This window comes from Myotis lucifugus, unplaced genomic scaffold (assembly GCF_000147115.1).
Source record: "Myotis lucifugus unplaced genomic scaffold, Myoluc2.0 scaffold_3, whole genome shotgun sequence".
Taxonomy (NCBI): domain Eukaryota; kingdom Metazoa; phylum Chordata; class Mammalia; order Chiroptera; family Vespertilionidae; genus Myotis; species Myotis lucifugus.
The window spans coordinates 27,542,703-27,562,926 of record NW_005871051.1 but is presented as its reverse complement, the minus strand read 5'-3'; the positions used below and the strand labels follow the sequence as shown (position 1 = coordinate 27,562,926).

The following is a 20,224-nucleotide window of genomic DNA, read 5'->3' as shown; positions in this document are numbered from 1 at the left end:
TTTGTTTCATCATTTTCTAATTTTGAAACAAAATTCCTGGTTACAAAAAGAGAATGCAGCAGTTAGATAAGAGAAAGACACCTGCTTAGAAGAACCTCACATTGTGACAAAAATTCCTAAATATTTGAATTTGAAGATCACAGTTAAGCTTTTCTATGTGGGGAGAACATTTCTTTTATGCACTTTCATGTGGTCTGTACAGAGATTGCTACTTTTATTTATCTTTCCATCATAACATTATAGTTTTGTAGATAAAAGTGATTTTGAAGTCTCATCTCCCTTCCCTAAGAGGTCCTGCATTTTCGGACAGGGGATGTGGATGAGACATCTCCAACCTGAGGCTATAGTAAATGTAGTCCATGCATTGCTAGCATGCGGCTGGGGCACTCAAAGGTCAAATGACATTAGGTTTATTGGACGTGGCAGAGGTATGTTTGAAAGTCCATCTTCCACATGTCACAGATGATGCCCACTAAGGCTGAGGTGGGGATGACCCAATTCTGTACACCAGAGCAGAGCTACATTAAGTCTTGGGTCTGTGGGAATCATGGGAACTTTCCATGATGGCTGTATTGAAGCAACAGAAGTCCTGGCAGAAGTGGGCTCCACAGCAAAGACAGAGAGGCTGAGAAACCCTTGACACAGTTGACGTCTCTATTTGTAGGAAGCCTTGGTTTCAGACTTGAAAGGAAGTGCAGTCATCCCTCAGAATCCATGGGGGACGGGTTTCAGGACAATTCCCACAGATACCAAAATCCAAAAATGCTCAAGTCTCTTATATAAAATGTTGTATGTAGCATTTGCATAGAACCCATGCACAACCTTTAACTCATCTCTAGATTACTTATAATCCCTAATACAATGTAAATGCTATGTAAATAGTTGTTATACTGTATTGTTTGGGGAATAACAAGAAAAAAAGTCTGTACATGTTTAGTACAGACGTAACCATCACAGGGCTAACTACACAGTACATGTCAGCAATAACATAACTGTTTTTCCCCCCGAATGTTTTAAATATGTAGTTGGTTGGATCCAGGGATACAAAATCAGTGGATACAGAGGGCTGACTATATACTATAATAGCTGGGTAGTCTTACAAGCCTTGGGTTCCAGGGTAATTATACATTTGTGATATGGGCACAGATGGTATATCCTTGGCAATAGTGTGATGGGGCCATCTATGAGCATGGACATGAAGTAGTCAGGGACAATTTTCAGAACCCAGGAGAACACTGGCTTCTAAAAAGATGCACTACCACAGTTAGCATTGTCAGGATGATACTCATCCTTCCCTATGGCCAGGGACCAGGCATAACAAGAGCAGGTGGTCTGATTCCTAGGACCCTAGGGGTGTGACATCTCTAGGATTAGCAGCACATGGATCTCTGGTGGCCTGCTCTGCCTGGGTCTAGACAGCATGTCCATAAAAGGGCCAACCCATTTTGGGGAACAGCAGGAAATGGAGGCTCAGGTGGCCAGGAATACACATTTTTCAAGCCCTAGTTTTAAAGGGGTGATAATAAAGAGAGAGGTCAGCAATAACTAAGAGAAGGGAAATGCTGTCCTACAGACATGTCTTAATGCTTGTGCCAAGATGTTCATAAAGATCAGGGCTTTCAAGGGCCTCTTCAGAACCCCTATGTAGGTGGTTTTCTCAAACCTATAGTTATCCATCTAAATGCTTCTATCTGGGGTAGGCAGCACAGTGAATTTCCCCAGAAGTTAGAGGGGTGGTAGCCAGAACCACAGTGGCCTATCAAGACATGCTGCTTTTGAGGGCAGTGCTTATAGCCTGGCTTTTCCTTTTGCCAGCTGTGTAGGCACACAGGTGTGCTGGCAATGGGAGCTGAAAATCAGATTAGGCAGTGGAGGGAGACTGGGCTGTTGTATCCTCTCCCTAGGTAAAAGGTTCCCAACTCCCATATTCATGTGAGTGGGTGGATGGTGGGAATATACCTCTCACCTTAGTGTATTCAAAGAGAAAACACCAGAAGTCATGTCCTGAGGGCATGGGAGGAGGGAAAGTTCAAGCTAGTATAGGTACCAATCTAAAACTGGACCATAGGATTTAAGGAAGCTAAGGAAGTGAAAGTCGTGATATAACCAAATAAGCAGATGAATGGAGGAGAAAAGAACCTGGAAGAATTCATGAGCTTCAGTAAGGGGGTAGAAATAACTCACATATGGTCTTTTATTCATCACCGCCCCCAGGGCCAAGAGCAGTGCCGGGAAGACACTGGTGCCCATTTGAATACTTGTTAAAGGAGGCCTATAGACTCAGTGCCTCATCAGGAATGGCAGAATCAAGACTAGGCAGATGGTATATCCTTGGCTCCCTTTGCTTTTCCATCTCTGAGAATCCAGGGTATCTTGTAAAGGGCAGGGCAGGAGCAGATGAGCTCCACCCTTTAGAACAGGAGTCAAAACACCCTGGGAGGTGTGGCTCAGTTGGTTGAGTCCAGTGCAACAAAAGGTTGCCAGTTTAAATCCCAGTCAAGGCACATGCCCAGGTTGCAGGCTCAATCCCAGTAGGGTGCCTTCCTCTCTCTCTAAAAATCAATTTTAAAATCTATTTAAAAAATACAAAAAACTTTTTCTTAAAAGACTAGTAGTAAACTTTCATTCCATTCTTCTATAGTATGACCATTTAATAGATATTACATAAGTGAATGGGTGTGACTGTGTTACAATAAAAGTTTATAAAAATGGTGGCTGCTGTGGCTGAGTTTGCTGAGCCCTGCTTTGTTTGGAATGATAGTTTGCAAGCAGTTATTTTTCCTCATTTCTTGCTGAAGCTGACTACTTATCTGCATTACTTACGTGGCAGGGCCTGTATGAAGGCTGGATGAATATCTGTGTTTTGCCTTCCTATCTCTTTAATTTCGTTCCTCTTGAATATATAAGGGCCTAACAGGAAAACATGCAATAATAGAGGACAAGTATTTTTCCAGGGAAAACTTTTTTTTAAAAAAAAAACCTTATTAGATGTGAGAAAAGATGTTCAGACAAGGTTGCTGTTCCTCAGGAATTTTTTGTTTAAAGAGAAATAAAAAAAAAAATTAAAAGAAGGGAAGAAGCACATTTTTCAATCCAAGAAACTAGAGACTGATTTTTACCTTCTGAACCAAGTAGACACTCGTAGCTCTCTGAGCAGCCACTTGATCCAATTCGGAGCCCTCAGGGACAAAGTAACTGACGTCGGCGATGTGAACTCCCACTTCATAGGTGTTGCCTGTAAAGGCACAAGAAGGTCCATCAGCCTGGTCTGGAAGGCAACAGCAATCCCTCCCGGAAACTCTTCCCAAGAACGCATGTCACTCTCAGAGGCCACTGGGGGCCCTTTCCAGTGTCAATGGGCACTCCACCTACTCCCATAACTTCACTGTTGTTACTCGATGAGATTTTTATCCTGAACAAACATTAACCATTTTCACAATATGTTTCCCACTTCTCTCTTTTAAAAAAAATATTTTTACTGATTTCAGAGAGGAAAGGAGATGGAGAGAGAGATGGAAACATCAATGATGAGAGAGAATCATTGATCAGCTGCCTCCTGCATGTCCCACATTGGGAATCAAGTCCGCAACCCAGGCATATGCTCTGACCAGGAACTGAACTGTGACCTACTGGTTCATAGTTAAATACTCAACCACTGAGCCATGACAGCTGGGTGTGTTTCCCATTTCTAAAGGCTTCTTGTCTTTGACAAAACATCAGTAGAATGGCAAAGGAAGACTCATTTTAGATGATGAACAAGTCCTTTAGGTCAGTAGAAGCAAGTTGGTCCCCAAATCCTGCAGACTCTATCTCTGAAAGCTCTGCCGTCCTGTCCATCTGACAAGAGCCTGCTTTCAGTCCCACAGGTGGCCTTCCTCCCTTGATGCAGGCAGCCTCTTACCCAACCTTCCATACTGTTTCTAGTCATCTTCATAACCATGGATCTGGTGATGCCACTCCCTAGCCTGCTACTCTTGTTCTTGCATGGTCTCACCCAATCTACCACACCAGCCTTATGACCTTAACCTCCACACGCTCTATACGCAGCTGTCATGGCAAATTTCTTCCCATTCCCAGAACGTGTCTTACTCCATCCCACTCAGATGCTGGCCTGGCTTGTGCTTTTTTTACACTTGAGATAACTCAACAGGACTTGCCTATCAAGATCCTTCTTACCTTATAAGGGCTAACTGAAGAGTATCCCAGAACAAGAAGAGATTCTCTGCCCTGTTTCCTCCAGCTGCACTGTTAAAACACCCAACCCATAACTGAAGATGCTTGCCATGACCGTTCTTCAGAGGTCTCATCTCTACCAGATATCACAGCATATCTGCACTGGGTTACTCCAATGTCTGTCGCTCTCCCTACAGTGTAAGCTCCGGAAAGGAAGGGCATTTGGTGTAAAGTTCACTTTTGTAGGCTCAGTGCCTAGAAGAATGCCTGACACACAGTAGGCACTCAGCAATACCTGTTGAGTGAATAAATCAATAATTGGTTTGCCAGTTGCTTTTTCCCTTTTGGCAAAAGACCCTACTTGTTTTCCTTTTAGAACTGCCCTTTCCCTTACTGGTGGAGCTGTTTTTCAACAGGCACTGCCTTCCCTATCAGTTCCACCAGAGATGGTCAGATGATTCAGGCGAATGGAATTTCATCTAAAGCTGGGCTGGGGACCAGTGAGGTTATGCATTTAAGATTTACTCTTGAAAATCCTATAAATCATCTATCAAATGTAGTATATGTAATTACACATACAAACACATTTCCATATATATATATGAAAATGCACAAAATGAACAGAATATGAAAAAGAGCACACATGTAAAATAAATGTGTAGAAGTGTGCAGACAGAAGTGATATGAGCACAAAAGTGAATGTTTAAATTTAAATATATACTTGATGTAATTCTATTATACCTCATCCCTGTTCACAGTTACTGGTTTAGGCATAGGTATATGACTCAAGTAGATCTATTCTGAGTCTGTTTTCAGGGACTGAATTTGGACTTCAGGAAAAAGTGTCTCTCTCAGAATCCAGAGACAGTAAGGTCCATTGTTAAATCCAGAGTTGCCAAGGAAATTTCTTTGTCACATAATCATGCCAATATAGTAAATAAGAGGTCTAAGAAGTAAAGGGAGAAATCATGATGACCTCATTTGAACTCCAGGATCCAGTTGAACTAGCAACTAGACTACCTGTGGACTTGGCAATTCATGAATAATTCGGTCATGGTGACCTCACTGACATAATCCTGCCTTGAGTCCTCCACCGTGTGAGGTCACAGTGAGAAGACCACTATCTATGAACTAGGAAGCAGACTCTCATAGACACTAAATGTGTTGGCACTTGGATCTTGGACTTCCCAGCCTCCAGAACTGTAAGAAATAAATGTTTGTTGTTTATAAGCCCCCCAAAAAGAAAGAATCCTGATTGATACCCAAGTTGACTTAGAAGAGTTTGCTAACATATCACAAACTTGCTTCTCTGTTACCTGGATAAGGTCTCACACATTTATCTGAAAATCTTATAGCTATTTATTGTCCTCCTATTCCTTCTTCACTGGGGGATGATTCTTCCCTCAGTTTTTAAAATGGAAAAACATTTAAACATGTGGTAGTTAAGGGGTTCAGGGGAGGAAAAGCATTCTTCACTCAGAGACCACCCTCCTACTGGACATTCACTGGGTTTTCCTGCCCAGTCCTTTAACATTAACACATTAGAAAAAACCTAAGTCCACCTAAGAGATCCTGGCTGCTATGGGATAACAGACCAATTTCCCACAGAGGAGAAAGGACTGTCTGGAAAGCTGAGAGAAACCAGTGTGGCTCAAAGTTCAGCTGCCTCATTCTGAGAGCCATGCAGCTGTGTTGCTGGGTCATGGGGAACAGTGAAACCTGCCCCGCGATGATCGAGAAACTCAACCCCAAGAGAATGTGGCCAAGAGTCTCAGACGGCTCAACTTCCAATTTTGATATTACAAGTATCTAAAACCAACACTTGAAGAAGGTAAAACAAAGTGTCTTCTTTTGAAGTGAGAATTATAATATATTGGCCTAACAGGTAAATATTGACTAAAGGAAAAGAGAGAGGATTATTACATCATGATATAAACCATAATCTTAAATTCAGTCTGTGTGTTGTTACTACACATGAACTTTCTGTCCTTAGTCAAAATTGACAAACTGACAAAGAGTTCATTACAGGAGATAAAATATGAAGGAGGCCAATCAAAACATATTTGAGAGGCTTAAATTTCACTCAGAATTCCCAGGAGAGCCTCTAAAACCAGTAAAGAGAAGCTCTTGTATTCTCTCCTTTGGACATTTTTAATGGAAACCATAAGTAAATATTTTATTACATATATTTACATAATGTGAACTTGCAGAACTCTTGAGGTAGTTGTACTGTAGTTTTTATTCTATGAAAGAGAAAATATAAATCCAAAAGATTATATAATATATGCTGCCAAAACATTTAGGCCAAATTTGATGTTTTAAAAAATACCGTCTTCCATATAAAAGTATTCTTTAAATTTTTTTCTTTACATTAAAACATTTTCATCTCCTGGGGCTAAGGTGAGTACTGTGAATTCTGAAGAGCTGTGGAAGGAGAGGGAGGAAGAGTCCCCAGGCCAGCCATGCCTGGCAAACTCTGCACAGGGCCCATAGACTTAAGTGAATACAAATGCTCCTCTGAATGAACCTGAGAAGATATCATAACTGCTTCATCTAATTAAAACACTAACAAAACCTAAAGCAGGGGCTTAAGAACCATCTTCTACACCAGTCTTTCAGCCATTCAGCTGTTCCCCCCGTGTGCCTGCCAGGTGGCCCCTGACACAGTCTCAAGCGGGTGGAGCTCACATTTTGAAGCCACTGCTCCCTTTCTGAAGAGCTTTGGTCATGAGAAACCACTTCCTTACACAGATGCATGACACTCAGAAATAGAGCCCTAGTTTATTTCAGCACTGGACCTCTGTAAGAGGTAAGCCCTCCATTAGAGGAGCTCACAGCCTAAGGTGGTTGGCAGATATACCAATGTGGTGACAATATAATGTTACTAATGCTATGAAAGAGGACAGTTACAAAACCTTACTGCATGGGAGCAAGTTGAGCTGAAATCTGTTTTTACTTCAATGAGAACATGTCTAGTGTTTTATAATTTATAACAACATAAATGCAATGTTGACATTGATGATCACAAAAATGATAACAAGGACAGCGGCAGTGGCCATTTGTTTAATGTCTCCTTTGTGCCAGGGTCTCCACACACATTAATGTAGCTTTGGCAATAGCCATGTACACCATATTTCACAGATGGATCATCTGAGGCTCAGAGAGGTTCCAAGTCACTTGTCCAGGTTTACCTGGCTGGTAAGTAATAAAGCTGGATTCAAATTTAGAGCCTTTCCTCCTTTTATTACCACCCCTCACCCCCGCTAATGTCACCATAACTTTAGGACATGATACAACCCAATTTTTCGTCTCAGTGGACCACAGCTAGAAATGCCTCTCTACGTCTTCTGATTCCATAGAAGCCACATTCTTGCTATGGATTAATAAGTTCTGTCAGGAATTTTCTCAGCCTTGTACACAGTCACATCTCTGACCCTGCAGATGCTTTTTTGGTTCCCACTGCCAATCTCCTTGGCCACTTATAGCAGGGCCTGATTCTAGAGTAACTACTAAGCTGTCAACTCTAGTTCTACTTAACTAAAGCCCTTGAGATCCAACAATCCCTTTCTAAACTTCTAGCTTACAGTCATCTTTAGCTGGTGGCAGGGTGACTGTCTTATTACAGGTGGGAATATCATGCTTCCCCTGCCTTGCCAAGGGTGAGACCAGGGCCTTTCAGACCTGGGTCACTTGATCTCACCTTTACCCACTGCTAAGATTGGACTGTGGTGACAGAGGCTCTTCTTGACCCAGTAGGACACTCCTTTTAATCCAGAGTGTAGGGGAACAATGCTATTAAGTGTATTTCACTAGCAAAAATAATTGCAATTTTCCAGGTCACTAATGGCCTTTGTGTCACTAAATTCAAACCTTTTTAGGCCTGACTTGGCCTGATCTTCTAGGGCATCTGAGGCTGTGGTGATTTCTCCCTTGCTGAGACCCACTTCCGTTGGCTACGGGCCCCACTCTGGGTGTCCAACACTGTGGCTGCTCCTTCTCAGGTTCCTCTTCCTCTCCTATCCCTTCCATGTACATATGCCTCTAAGCTCTGCCTGGGCCACCTTCTTTTCCCATTCTGCTCTCTCTTCCTGGACTGTCTTATCCACTTCTATGAGTTCAAGCATCATCTCTGTGCTTCCGTCTCCTCATTCTGTGCCACCAGTTCCAGAATGACATGTACAAGGGTCTACTAGGAACTGCCACTTAGCTGTTTTACAGGTACCTCACACTTACACCCCCAGCGCAACCTTTTCTTTTCCTATTCTCCACCCAGGAAGTGGAATCACCTCCACTAAAGCAGCACTGCCCAAACCTAGAGGAAACCTGGGCCTGCCTCCACCTGCATCCACCAAGTACTCTGAAATCTACCTCCCAATGCCTCTCCAGACTGCCCGCCTCTCCTCTGCCCACCATCCCCATCTTGGCCAGGGCCACCAGCGTTTCTCTGAAGGAAAATCTAACAACCTCCTTGTGGATCTTCCTGCCATTTCTCAAACCCATTCTCCACACTGTACTCTTTCCAAAACACAAATCTCCACTACCTATGGTATAAGCCTGCAGTCCCCACACCTGGTCCTCCCACAGGGTGTCCAACCTATTCTTGCATGCCTCAGGCAACTTAGAAATCACTACTTCCCAGCACAGTCTACTTCTTCCTCAGATAACAACAAGAAAAAAGCTCCTCCTTTGGAAAAAAGGGGACATATATTATACTTTCAACAATAAAGAATTATTTTTTAAAAATTCCCCCCTTTGAAGACAAAATACATCTCCCTAAATTTCCACTTATTGGTGCAGTTCTACCTCATTGGGCTCCCCAGAACAAGGCCATCTCCTCAGAGGACAGCAACCTGGCTAAGAGAAACAGTGACAGGGCAGACCTCTTCCAGTAGGGCTGAGCTCTGCTTTTGGGATAGCACCAGCTTTGAATATTAAGTAGCACAAGGCTCCCTAGATCTTCTCTCCTTCAGGCTAAATACCCACATGGCTAGCTCTGAGTCACCTCATAATCCTCACCATCTACTTCAAACGTGTTTCTAATGACCATCTTCATTCATTCAATTAGCCACAACAAATACTTAGTAAGCTCCTACTATGTGGCAGGTACTTTTCTAGGCTCTGGGTACATACAAGTCAACAAGATTGACAAGATCCCTTCCCTTGTGGAGCTCACATTATAGTGGGGGAGAGAGGACAGTAAGCAAATAAGTGATAAGATTACTTAACATAGTAAAAAGGACTTTAAAGTAAATAAAATTAGGGTGAGGTGATAAAAATGTCTAGGTCCATCTCAGATTTAGTTAGGGAGGTTTCTTTAAGTAAATAAATTGAGACATATGTCTAAAAAGGACCACGTCACATAATGGCGTGAGGGAGAGCATCGCAGGCAGGAGAATAACCAGAGCAAAGGGTAAAAGATGGGAGCAAGCATGGTATACATAAGAAATAGAAGACTGGAAATAAGGGAGAATTGGAAGCCAGGAGGCTACTGAGGTAGATGGGGCCACAATGGGAGATGTCCTGTGGGGCAGGAAGAAGCATGTAGATTTTATTTCAAGTGCAATGGGAAACCACTGGTGAGTTTTAAGCAGCAAAGCAACATTAATTGAAGATGCCATATTCACTTCTCATGCTGTCACCTCCTTCACTCTGCACACCATGATTCTACTAATGTATTTCCCACCTGTAATAAGAAAGTCACCCTGCCACCATGGTTCTAAGGCCATACTGAACTGAAAACAATGAGCCTGAAGAAGACCACAATCTCTTGGGAATGGTGCTAACAGGCAAAAAAATTAAATCGATCCTTCAGTAAATTAATACATTTGGTGAACAAAGGTAGATGATGAAAAGAAGCAAAACCTAAAAGACACACTAAAAGATACGATGAAAGTGGGATTTCCCATCCTGTAGACAGGTTTCCATCCAGCCAACACGACGGGAACATGATGATCTTGCTTGGATCACCCTCTTGACCATGTGGCCAGTCTTCTCAGCAACATGAGCCTTAGAGAGATAGAAAACAGTACTCTGGGAGCTCAGAAAGGGTAATCCAATGTAGAGACCTGAGAGAATGGGACTTTCTGCTGTCCAGATGTCCCCAGCTGTGGTGGGCCTCACTTTTGGCAGCACAGCCAGCCAGGATGCAGGCCCTAGCCTTAGTTTGGTCCCACTGAATTTTAGAGACAGACTCCATAGCTGAGAAATAACTTGGCTTAGATCACCTTGTGGCCACACAACAAACTCCATCTTTTAGTTGGGGAAAGCAAATTCCCTGACTTTGGTGAAAACACTGATTGAGTTGCTGGGTAAGAGGGACAACTCAAACTCTGACGTCTTCTAATTGTGTGGTATTTGGTTATGCAATCAAACACAAAAGTTGACCACTGATACAGCAAGCCATGGCAGTACTCCCTAGCCATGACGTGGTGATGGTTTGAGGATATTTCGTAAACTTAAAAGAAGTCAAAAGAGAAAAATTTCTGGGACAAATAAATCTAAATGCAATGCAAGGTATCCATGTATGAGAAAGGGGCTATACAAGATGACTCCTCAGGTTCTTCTGAAAGCCAGGATGTGAAGAGTCTGCAGATTGCCTTTCAAAATTTTTCTATGCCATCCACAAAGGATTGATGAGGACCTTTAGTTGCAAACTCCATAACTGGTGAGCTCACCTTCTGGAACTAAACAGCTTAGAGAACCTTTTCCCTTCATTATTATAAAGGGCTCTATCAATCTGCAAGTACTCAAACTATCCACACATAAATTTTTGTCATGTTCAATCTAATTCTCAGGAATCTAAGTTTAAATTTATATGAACAGCATGAAGAGGAACACCCAGGTAGTAAGTTCCACATTTCCCTTTCCAAGTGATTTGAGCAATGGCCTCCTTCATTAACAGGAAAGAGGACGAGGCGCTGCACATGTGCAGCTGGCACACCTTGTGTCTGGGAGTTTCCAGGCATTTCACAGTGAGCAAGGAAAGCCCCGGTCACGCTGTCAGGCCTGGAACAGAGAGCTGAGTATGGCTCATGAGGAGGAAGGCGGGCATTTGATCCTTTCTCATTTCTAAAAGAGAGTGAAGTCAGAGGGGCCAAGAAGGACCCTTAAAGGTAGTTACAAAGTTAGCAAATCCAAATAATAAGGGCTGGGAGAGGGGGTAGATGTGAATGGGGTAGATTGGCCATGGTTTCAGGGTTCCCGGGGCTGGATGATGGGAACAAGGGGTTTCATTATACCATTCTGTCTACTTTTGTGTTCAAAATTCTCTATCCAAAAATTGAAAATAAGAATGTTTGCAGAGGTTGAAGCCAATGAAAGGAAAAAAAGTTTAAAAAGGAAAAATCCAGTTAAGTAAAACTAGTTACAAGTATTAAAAGAAAGACAAGCCAATAGAGGCAGGGGAGGGTTACTGCTTAAGAAGAGCAGAATTAAAATGTCCCCAGTGATGATCTCTGGAAGTTGAGGTTATGGGGACCATTTCTTTCTGCATTATATACATTTGTAACGTTGCCAGCTTTCAAAGACTGGAAAAGCAATAATGATAAAAAGTATAAAATAAAAAATGCAAACCTGGCTTGAAAATGTATGAGTGCTAGTATTATGAAATTTTTTTCCTGCTTATATGTAAACTAGAGGCCTGGTGCATGAAATTCGTGCACAGGTAGGGTCCCTAGGCCTGGCAGGCAATCAGGGCCCATTGGGGCCTTCCTTCTCCCGGCTGCCAGCTGCCAGCCAGGGCCTTCCTTCATTCCGCGCCACCCCCTGGTGGTCAGCGCATGTCATAGCGAGCAGTCGAACTCCCGAGGGGACAATTTGCATATTAGCCTTTTATTACATAGGATTCTCAATTTTCTATCATAAATAGGTTTTTTGTTTTACATTTTTGTTTTAATAAAAACACACCAACAAAAGGCTGTTTGCTCCCCTCCCCCACTCCTGCTTCCTGGTGATTCCCCACTGCATAGGAGAAAGCCCCACTGGCCAGCCTGGGCAGAAGGCAGTGAAAGGGTGGCAGCTCATTGACAACTTTCCTGGTGGATAACAGCAACTAAGCCCTTTGTGAGCAAGTTCTGTTAGAGCCAACTCAGTAAGTGAAGTAGCAGGAACTGGACATACCCCTTCTATTTTCATGCCAGAAATGTGACTCCAGTTTGTGGCAGCCTGTCTTTTGTCGTCACTGCATAGGTTCAGTGTTTGTGGCTAGCATGAGGACCCTGTTCTTTCTCGTGTCTGTGGGGTGCAGGGAATGCTTGTACAATCCCAGTAGACTGGTTTCCCAGATTGGGCTTGAAAACTGAATTTCAGCATATTTCACTCACTTGTAGGTTTTTCTACTTTTAAAAAGCTCCCTTCTACTAACAAAACATAATTACAAGTCTATAATAGCCAAATTGAAAAGAGAAAAATTTCAACAAGTTTTACAGAAATATAAACGTGTGTATTTAGATGCTGATTCACTAAATGTTAACTATTATCAACAACTGCTTAGTCCAATCCCAGCCTTCGTTTCAGCTGAAATTAAACCGACTTTCATACTCACCTTGAATTCTGAGAGGCAAAAGCTTTTAAAAAGTTTATATCCTGGTGATAAAACCTCTTAGTAGCTTTTATCTCATTCTGGGGAAGCCTTTGTGGGTTCCTGTTACTTTTTCACCATACCCAATTAGTTCTTTTTAGATCTAGGTTCTCAGTTTCATTAATCTTCTTGTATGAAGAAGAAACTCTTTTCTGATTCCCCAAGGCTTTCCAAAAGTTAACAAAAAAAATGATATCCATAATTTATGTATGCTTGCAATATGAATCCACTATATTGGCTATCCCATAACAATAGCATATTGGCTGTTTGATTTTTAGAGCATTTTGTATTAATTCATTTAATCCTTCCAATGCTATGAGATCTCTTTCCACAGATGAGAATCGGAAGCCCAGGGAGATCAGATACCTTGCCTCAAAGTCTGGCTCCTGAGACTAATCTCTTAACTATTACTTTATGGGATTTGCCCCTTAGTTTCAGGAACTTGACTAACTTATAATTGCTTTTTTCTCAACTCCTGTAGGCTACAAGCACTGTCAATGTAACATTTAAAAGGGTTATACATTTACATTGCAGAATATCCATTTTAAGATAACTAAGTAGACCGCAGTATGATTTTGAACATAACCAGAAGGAACTCCATTATGAGGACAATATATATTGACCGAAATAAAAGCCTATAATCAAAAGTTACTTTCTATTTTTGAACTATCCATATATCAATTACAGTTATAACTCAGTTTTCCAGTTTTTTTCATAAACCCAGTTTTCATATAACGTATAATGAATTGCCAAATTTTCTAGGTAACTGAATGCCAATACCTTAATCATCAACATTTATGGTTTTAATGCTTCCAGATGAAAATCCTTCATAAATGTACTAGAGGCCTGATGCACAAAATTTGTGCAAGAGTAGGTCTTCGCAGTCACAGCTGCCTGGATCCCTCCCTCGCAGCCACGGGCGGCTGCCTGAATCCCTTCGTCCCGGAAGGATGCCCAGAAGGACATCTAGTCTAATTAGCATATTTATTTATTTATTATAATTTATTATTATAGATTATGTACTTCCTTTTCTTAATAGCAGAATATAATTCAATATTAATAACTCAGAGTCACTAATATAAACATTTCTTTTGTATTTTGCAATAGATGTTGATGTGGTATAGCAGGGCAGGGTTATCTTATCTTCAGGACATACTCTCAAATTTACTTATCGCTGTCACTAAAGTGGAGTAAAGACTTCAGATGCAAAACCCCCTGGCTATATATAACAACAGCTATCACTGACTCAACCTGGCACATAAAAGATACCCAAATATTTCTTAATTAAATGAATCCTCTTCACAAAAGTTCTATGGGATAGGTACTTTTTTTTTTTACATTTCAGAGAGGCAGGGAGAGGGAGAGAGAGATAGAAACATCAGTGATGAGAGAGAATCATTGATTGGTTGCCTCCTACATGCCCCCTACTGGGGATCGAGTCTGCAACCTGGGCATGTGCCCTGACCAGGAATCAAACCTTGACCCCCTAGTTCAGCAGTTGCCAACCAGTGGTCTGTGAGGTCCGAAAGGTTGGCAACCGCTGCCCTAGTTCATAGGTCGATGCTCAACCACTGAGCCATGCTGGCTGGGCAGGGTAGATACTAATAATATTAATACTTTACAGACGAAGACATTTGGCTCAGAGAGCATAGATGTTTTACCCGATGTCACACGTAGTAAACAGTAGAGCCAGGATTAGAATACTGTTGGACTCCAGTATCAGCATTCTTTTTTTTTTGTAATATATTTTATTGATTTTTTACAGAGAGGAAGGGAGAGGGATAGAGAGTTAGAAACACTGATGAGAGAGAAACATCGATCAGCTGCCTCCTGCACACCTCCTACTGGGGATGTGCCTGCAACCAAGGTACATGCCCTCGACCGGAATCGAACCTGGGACCTTTCAGTCTGCAGGCCGATGCTCTATCCACTGAGCCAAACCGGTTAGGGCAGTATCAGCATTCTTAAGTATCATGCCACAGGGCTACATGGGGCAGCCTTTTCCTAAGGGGCTTTAATTATTCCACAGTTAGCAACTTTATTGAGATTTCATTCACTCATTTAAAGTGTACAATTCAATGGTTTTTAGTATACATAGAGTTGTGTAACCATCACCACAATCAATTTTAGAACATTTCAACATCCCTAAAAGAAACCCATATCTGTTTTCAGGCACTATTTCCTATTTCTCCCAACCTTCCCAGACCTAGGCAACCATTAATCTACCGTCTGTCTCTATAGATGTGCCTATTCTGGACATCTCATAGAAACTGAATCATTCACTATGTGCCTTCTCTCACTCTTCTCTCATTCTTGTACATTTTCCAGGGCCATCCATGTTGTAGCATGTATCAGTACTTCACTTCTTTAATGGTTGAATACTATTCTACCGTGAAGCTATACCACATTTAACTATTATTCATCAGCTGATAGACATTTGGGTTGATTCCACTTTTTCTATGCTCCTTCACTTTCTAGAATAAACTTTTTATTGAGACACAAAATTTAAAAAGTATACAAACCTTAAGCATACAGCTCAGTGAATTTTTACAACATGAATACACTTAAGTAAACACACCCCAGATCAAGAAACAGACCATAACCAGAATTCCAGAAGTTTCTCTTGTCTTCCTTTAAGTCGTTATACCTACCAAAGATAACCACTTTTCTAACCTCTGCCACCTATAATCATAGATCAGTGTTACCTATCTTTGCACTGTACATAAATGGATTCACACACTGTATGTGTGTGTGTGTGTGTGTGTGTGTGTGTGTGTGTGTGTGTGTGTGTCTGGCTTCTTTTATTCAAGATATTTTTGCTACTCATCCATGTTGTGTTTTGAATTTGTTCTGTACATTACTATATAGTACTCCATTGTAAAACTATCTGACAATGTAACATTTTATTGATGATACTTGGTTTGTGTTTAGTTTTTTGCTATTGTGAATAATGTTGCTATGAGCATTCTTGTACATATGTACTCGTTTCTTTTGGGTTTTTATCTAAAAATACAAACACTGGGTTATGGAATAGAAACCTTTTCAGCTCCATTATGTATCATACAACAATTTTCCAAAATGATTGTACCAACTTATACTCCTACTTAGAGTATGAGAGTTCTAATTGCTCCATATCTCCACTAATATTTGGTATTGTCAGCTTTCAAAAAAAATAGCTATTTTGGTAGATTCTAAATGCCAAGGATACTACATAGTAGTATCTCATTGTGGTTTTAATTTCCATTTTGCCATGGACTAATAATATTAAGCACTTTTCATATAATTTTGACCACTGGCTATCTTCTTTTATGAAGTGCCTGTCCAACTCTTTACATATTCTCGATAGGAATCCTTTAATGGATATAGTTGACAAATATATTCTCCTATCTGTGACTTGCCTTTTAATTCTAAGTTATCATTCTTCTCCAGCTTAAGAAATCTTTGTCTATCCCAAGGTCATGAGGTTAACTCTTCTATGTTATCTTCTGGAAGTGTTAACACTTTAAGAAGTGTTACTATTTTACTTTTTCACATTTAGATCTGTGAGCCACATGAAACTGATTTTTATGTATAGTGTGAAATGGAGTCAAAGTTCATTTCTTTCCACATGGATAGCCAGTACCATTTACTGATAAAAACATCTTTCCCTCACTACACTACAGTGACATCTCTACTGAAAACCAGGTGATCATACATGTGCAGGTCTGTTTCTGGATTCTCTATTCTGTACCTACCATTAGTAACCTTTCAGCATAACCTTACTAAAATTCCATGTCAGTTTAATCTTTCACATTTATATTAATAATAATTTTCACTGAGCACTTACTTTTTGTCTGGCACAGTTCTAAATGCCAAGGGTTATCTCACTTAGTCTTCTCCACAATTTTAAATTAGGTGTTATTATCTCCATTTTATAGACCAGAAAATGTGAGGTATGGAGAGGTTAATTTTTTCTTCTGAAATATAGACTGTGCCTCTTCTTATTTTGTTGTCATCCTATCTACTTTTATGGAAAAGCATCAGTAGCATATGCAACTTTTGGCAGTCACTGCTAATATCTTTAAAGCTAGATTGTGTTTTTGCAAAAACAGGCATAAATGGAGCTTTGTTCCTTTAGCTTTTCATATACTCAGTATTTTGGAACTGGAAGACATTTGAGAAACTGTCTAGTCCAAACACCCATATAGCCGAGGAAAGACAATTTCAGAGAAACCACAGACATGTCCAAACTTACATGATGCAGTAGAGGCAAAGATGAGACAAGAACCCAGCTCTCCTGCTCCTACCCCAGTGCTCTTTCTGGTATACCACAACTGCCTCTCCTCATGCAATGAGCATGTTGGATCACTGAGACTTCTTAACTGGCTTCCAAGTTTACCTTGGTGCCAGATACATGAGGATGCCTGACTGGTGGGTGCCAGATTATCTTGGCTATAATGAGGAAGGAAACTGGAACCAATCAGCAGAGCTGGAAGGAGATGAACAGGCCATAGTCCAAATTTGGTTTAACAAGGTGCACTGAGACATCCATGAAAAAAGAGAATTTCCGAAGTCCAGACCCCACAGAAATTAGGCTAGAAGATTCAAATGGAACATAGGAATAAGACTTAGAGGGGTGGAGCTGTCTCTCCACTTAATCTTTCCACTTAGATTCTGTGTCCTCAAAACAGGAACTCATTGGCAAGCATCCCAGAAGCCCACTTCCATGCCAAAGGACTCGCATGACTATTCAGTTACTTGGATTTTTCGAGTCAAGGTACGATTCAGTAAAAAATTATCATACTACTAGGACAGTTAAAATTGTTCCCTTACCAATGCCCCAGATGAATGAAGAAGACATGCACTTCCTTATGAGCTGACGGCTCTACAGAATTTTCCATTTCTCTTCCCAGGTTCATTATCAAGGGCCATACTACAAAAATAAGGTTTGTCTCAGATGAAGTACTTGGGTTGCCTTGCATTTGCCTGAGGTCAGAATGCCCTCTGACATAGAGACTGCAAGAGAAAAAATCAGCGCTTCAAAACCTGGATTAGAAATGACTTCACAAAGTAGAGGAGAGTAGGAGGACTAGCATTTGAAGCACTGGGCATCATGAAGGTGTCAGAGACAAAACCCAGAAATGGATCCAGGTATAAAATTGACCTGACATGGAAGTTTTCTTTTCCAAAAATCTATGGAAGATTTATCAAGGATTCTCTTCTAGAACACAAGGAACAGATTTTAAACATAGTTTCTTTTAGTTAAATTAAATGCTGCACGTAGACCTTATTTTTAAGCTACATATTGCATGTTTCCAACATCTAATAGATTAAACTTTCCAAATGAAGTTTAAGTTGCCTGTTGCAGTACAGTGTCAATAATCAGGAAGGGCATTCCTTGGAACATGGCATATCAGGGTCCAGCTTGCTGAAGTGGATGAACCAAGGAGAAGTCACTCCCCAGTGCCTGAAGGCTCTGATTGTGGAGCCTATTTCCTACCCAATGACCTAATTGACAAGAGCATAGGATTATGATTCTGTCTTTCTATTCCTTGTCAACAGGGTTATGTGAGGTCCTGGGGTGTAAGGCAGGGTTCAGCTAGAGCTCAGGACGTGGCAAAATACACTGTGCAAGGTTAGGAGTGGTGCAGAGTACAATGTAATGCAATGCTGTCTTTAAGTCATCTCAGTGCAGATGCAACAGAAGTAGCAGACCATGTCTCCCATTAGATGTAGAACCAATGACCTTCAGCTTCTGTTAATGTGCAGCAATCCCACTGCCACTGCAGTACACTGACAGCAGAAACAAGGCATGGGCACATCCTTCCCTAGAGGGAATGAACCTCCCCAACCTCCTGGAAGGGGCAAGTCCTCAGATGGGAAATGCAGGAAGTAGGCCCAAGGCCTCTTTCTAGCACCTCTTAGGGCAGGTGTTGAGGTGTGGTACCTGGGTGATGCCTTGGCAGCGTGGGGACAGGTCTAAACCTAGGTGGGCCTGGTTTACATTTAATCTTTGTGTCTTCACATTTTTATATTTAATCTTAATGCCATGTTCCAAGGGATGCCCTTCATGTCTTCATGTTTTAAGTGTGTCTGATTAAAAAAAAAAAAGCATATAGCTAGATTTATCTGGTTTAACAGTCTTTGGTTTTTTTACTGCAGAGTTAAATTTAATGTGCTTATATTTTTTGGCACCTTAATATGTGCTTTTTATTTGTCCTGCTTCTTTCTATACATTTTTTTCCTCCTGTTACTCTTTCTTTTACACTGAGGTGTTTTTATGTGTTTTCCGCATTCCTTTTGCCTCTCTTTCCAAGTTTGGAAGTTATTTACTGTATTTCTATTATTATTCAAAAGACATTTGAAATGTTCATGGAACATGAACACTATACATATATATGTATAATATAAAATCTAAAAATAATGCAGAAACTGAATATTAAAAAAGCATATGTACATGTTCACATGTTTCAAATTCTGTTCCAAAATTAAATCTTAACATGCCAATTTTTTTTTAAACATTAATGGTTTTTGGCAAAATACCCTTAGCTTGACAATTAAATAGCACTCTAATACTAGAAAAACAAAAATGAGACCTAATAGCTATGTTTGACATATTGTGTCTACTTTTTAAGATTTCCCTTTTGGCAGGGCCAAAGTGCAAACAGAATTTTTGTCATTCGAGTAAATAAATTGTTTTTTCCTATGACATGCATGAAAAGTACAATAGAGTTTGGTTATTTGTCTTATGTATTTTGGGGGAAGTAGAGGGAGCTTCTCTTGGTTCAGTTATAATAGATAAAGGGGGAAGAGTTAGGCTCAAATATGCCAATCACAGAGCTGGAGGAACAGATGTCAGGAACATAAGTTATAACTCAGTGATCTCATAGTATTGCAGAGGCATGATGAAATGGACTAAAAAATTTGATTGTGATGACAGAAAGGTACACCAAATTCCAAAAAAGCAGACTTTTTTAGGAGAGCATGTGGAGTAGGCTTATATATCAGCATATAAGCCCATTCACACTTACAGATTTAAGGGTCGAAATAAAAAGGGCAAGGTAAGAAACAAAAAGGCTTGAACTCTGAAGGTATACACCAGTTTGCTTGGTTAGATTGACTAGACCAACGCTTTTATATATATATATATACTAGAGGCCCGGTGCACAAAAATTTGTGCACTCGCGGGGGAGGGGGGTCCCCCAGCCCGGCCTGTGCCCTCTCGCAGTCTGGGACCCCTCGGGAGATAACGACCTGCTGGCTTAGGCCTGCTCCCGGGTGGCAGAGGGCACACCCAATCCCTAGGTGCAGCCCCTGGTCAGGCTCAGAGCAGGGCCGATTGGGGAGTTGGGGCGCCGCCCCCTGTCATGCACAGAGCAGGGCGGATCGGGAGGTTGCGATGCCACCCTCAGTCACGCTCAGGGTAGGGCCGATTGGGGGTTGGGGCACCACCCCCTGTCACACTCAAGGCAGGATCGATGGGGGAGGTTGCGG

The 20,224-nt window shown here is 41.2% G+C and overlaps 1 protein-coding gene across 1 annotated transcript in view; it reads right to left on the bottom strand.

Annotated features, from left to right (window-relative positions):
* The window catches only part of DIS3L2 (DIS3 like 3'-5' exoribonuclease 2), a 304,622-nt gene that overhangs the window by 95,240 nt on the left and 189,158 nt on the right, over window positions 1-20,224 (bottom strand). Inside the window, 1 exon segment of the mRNA XM_014463733.2 lies at window positions 3,120-3,235. Within this exon segment, the coding sequence (XP_014319219.1) occupies window positions 3,120-3,235 (116 nt within the window).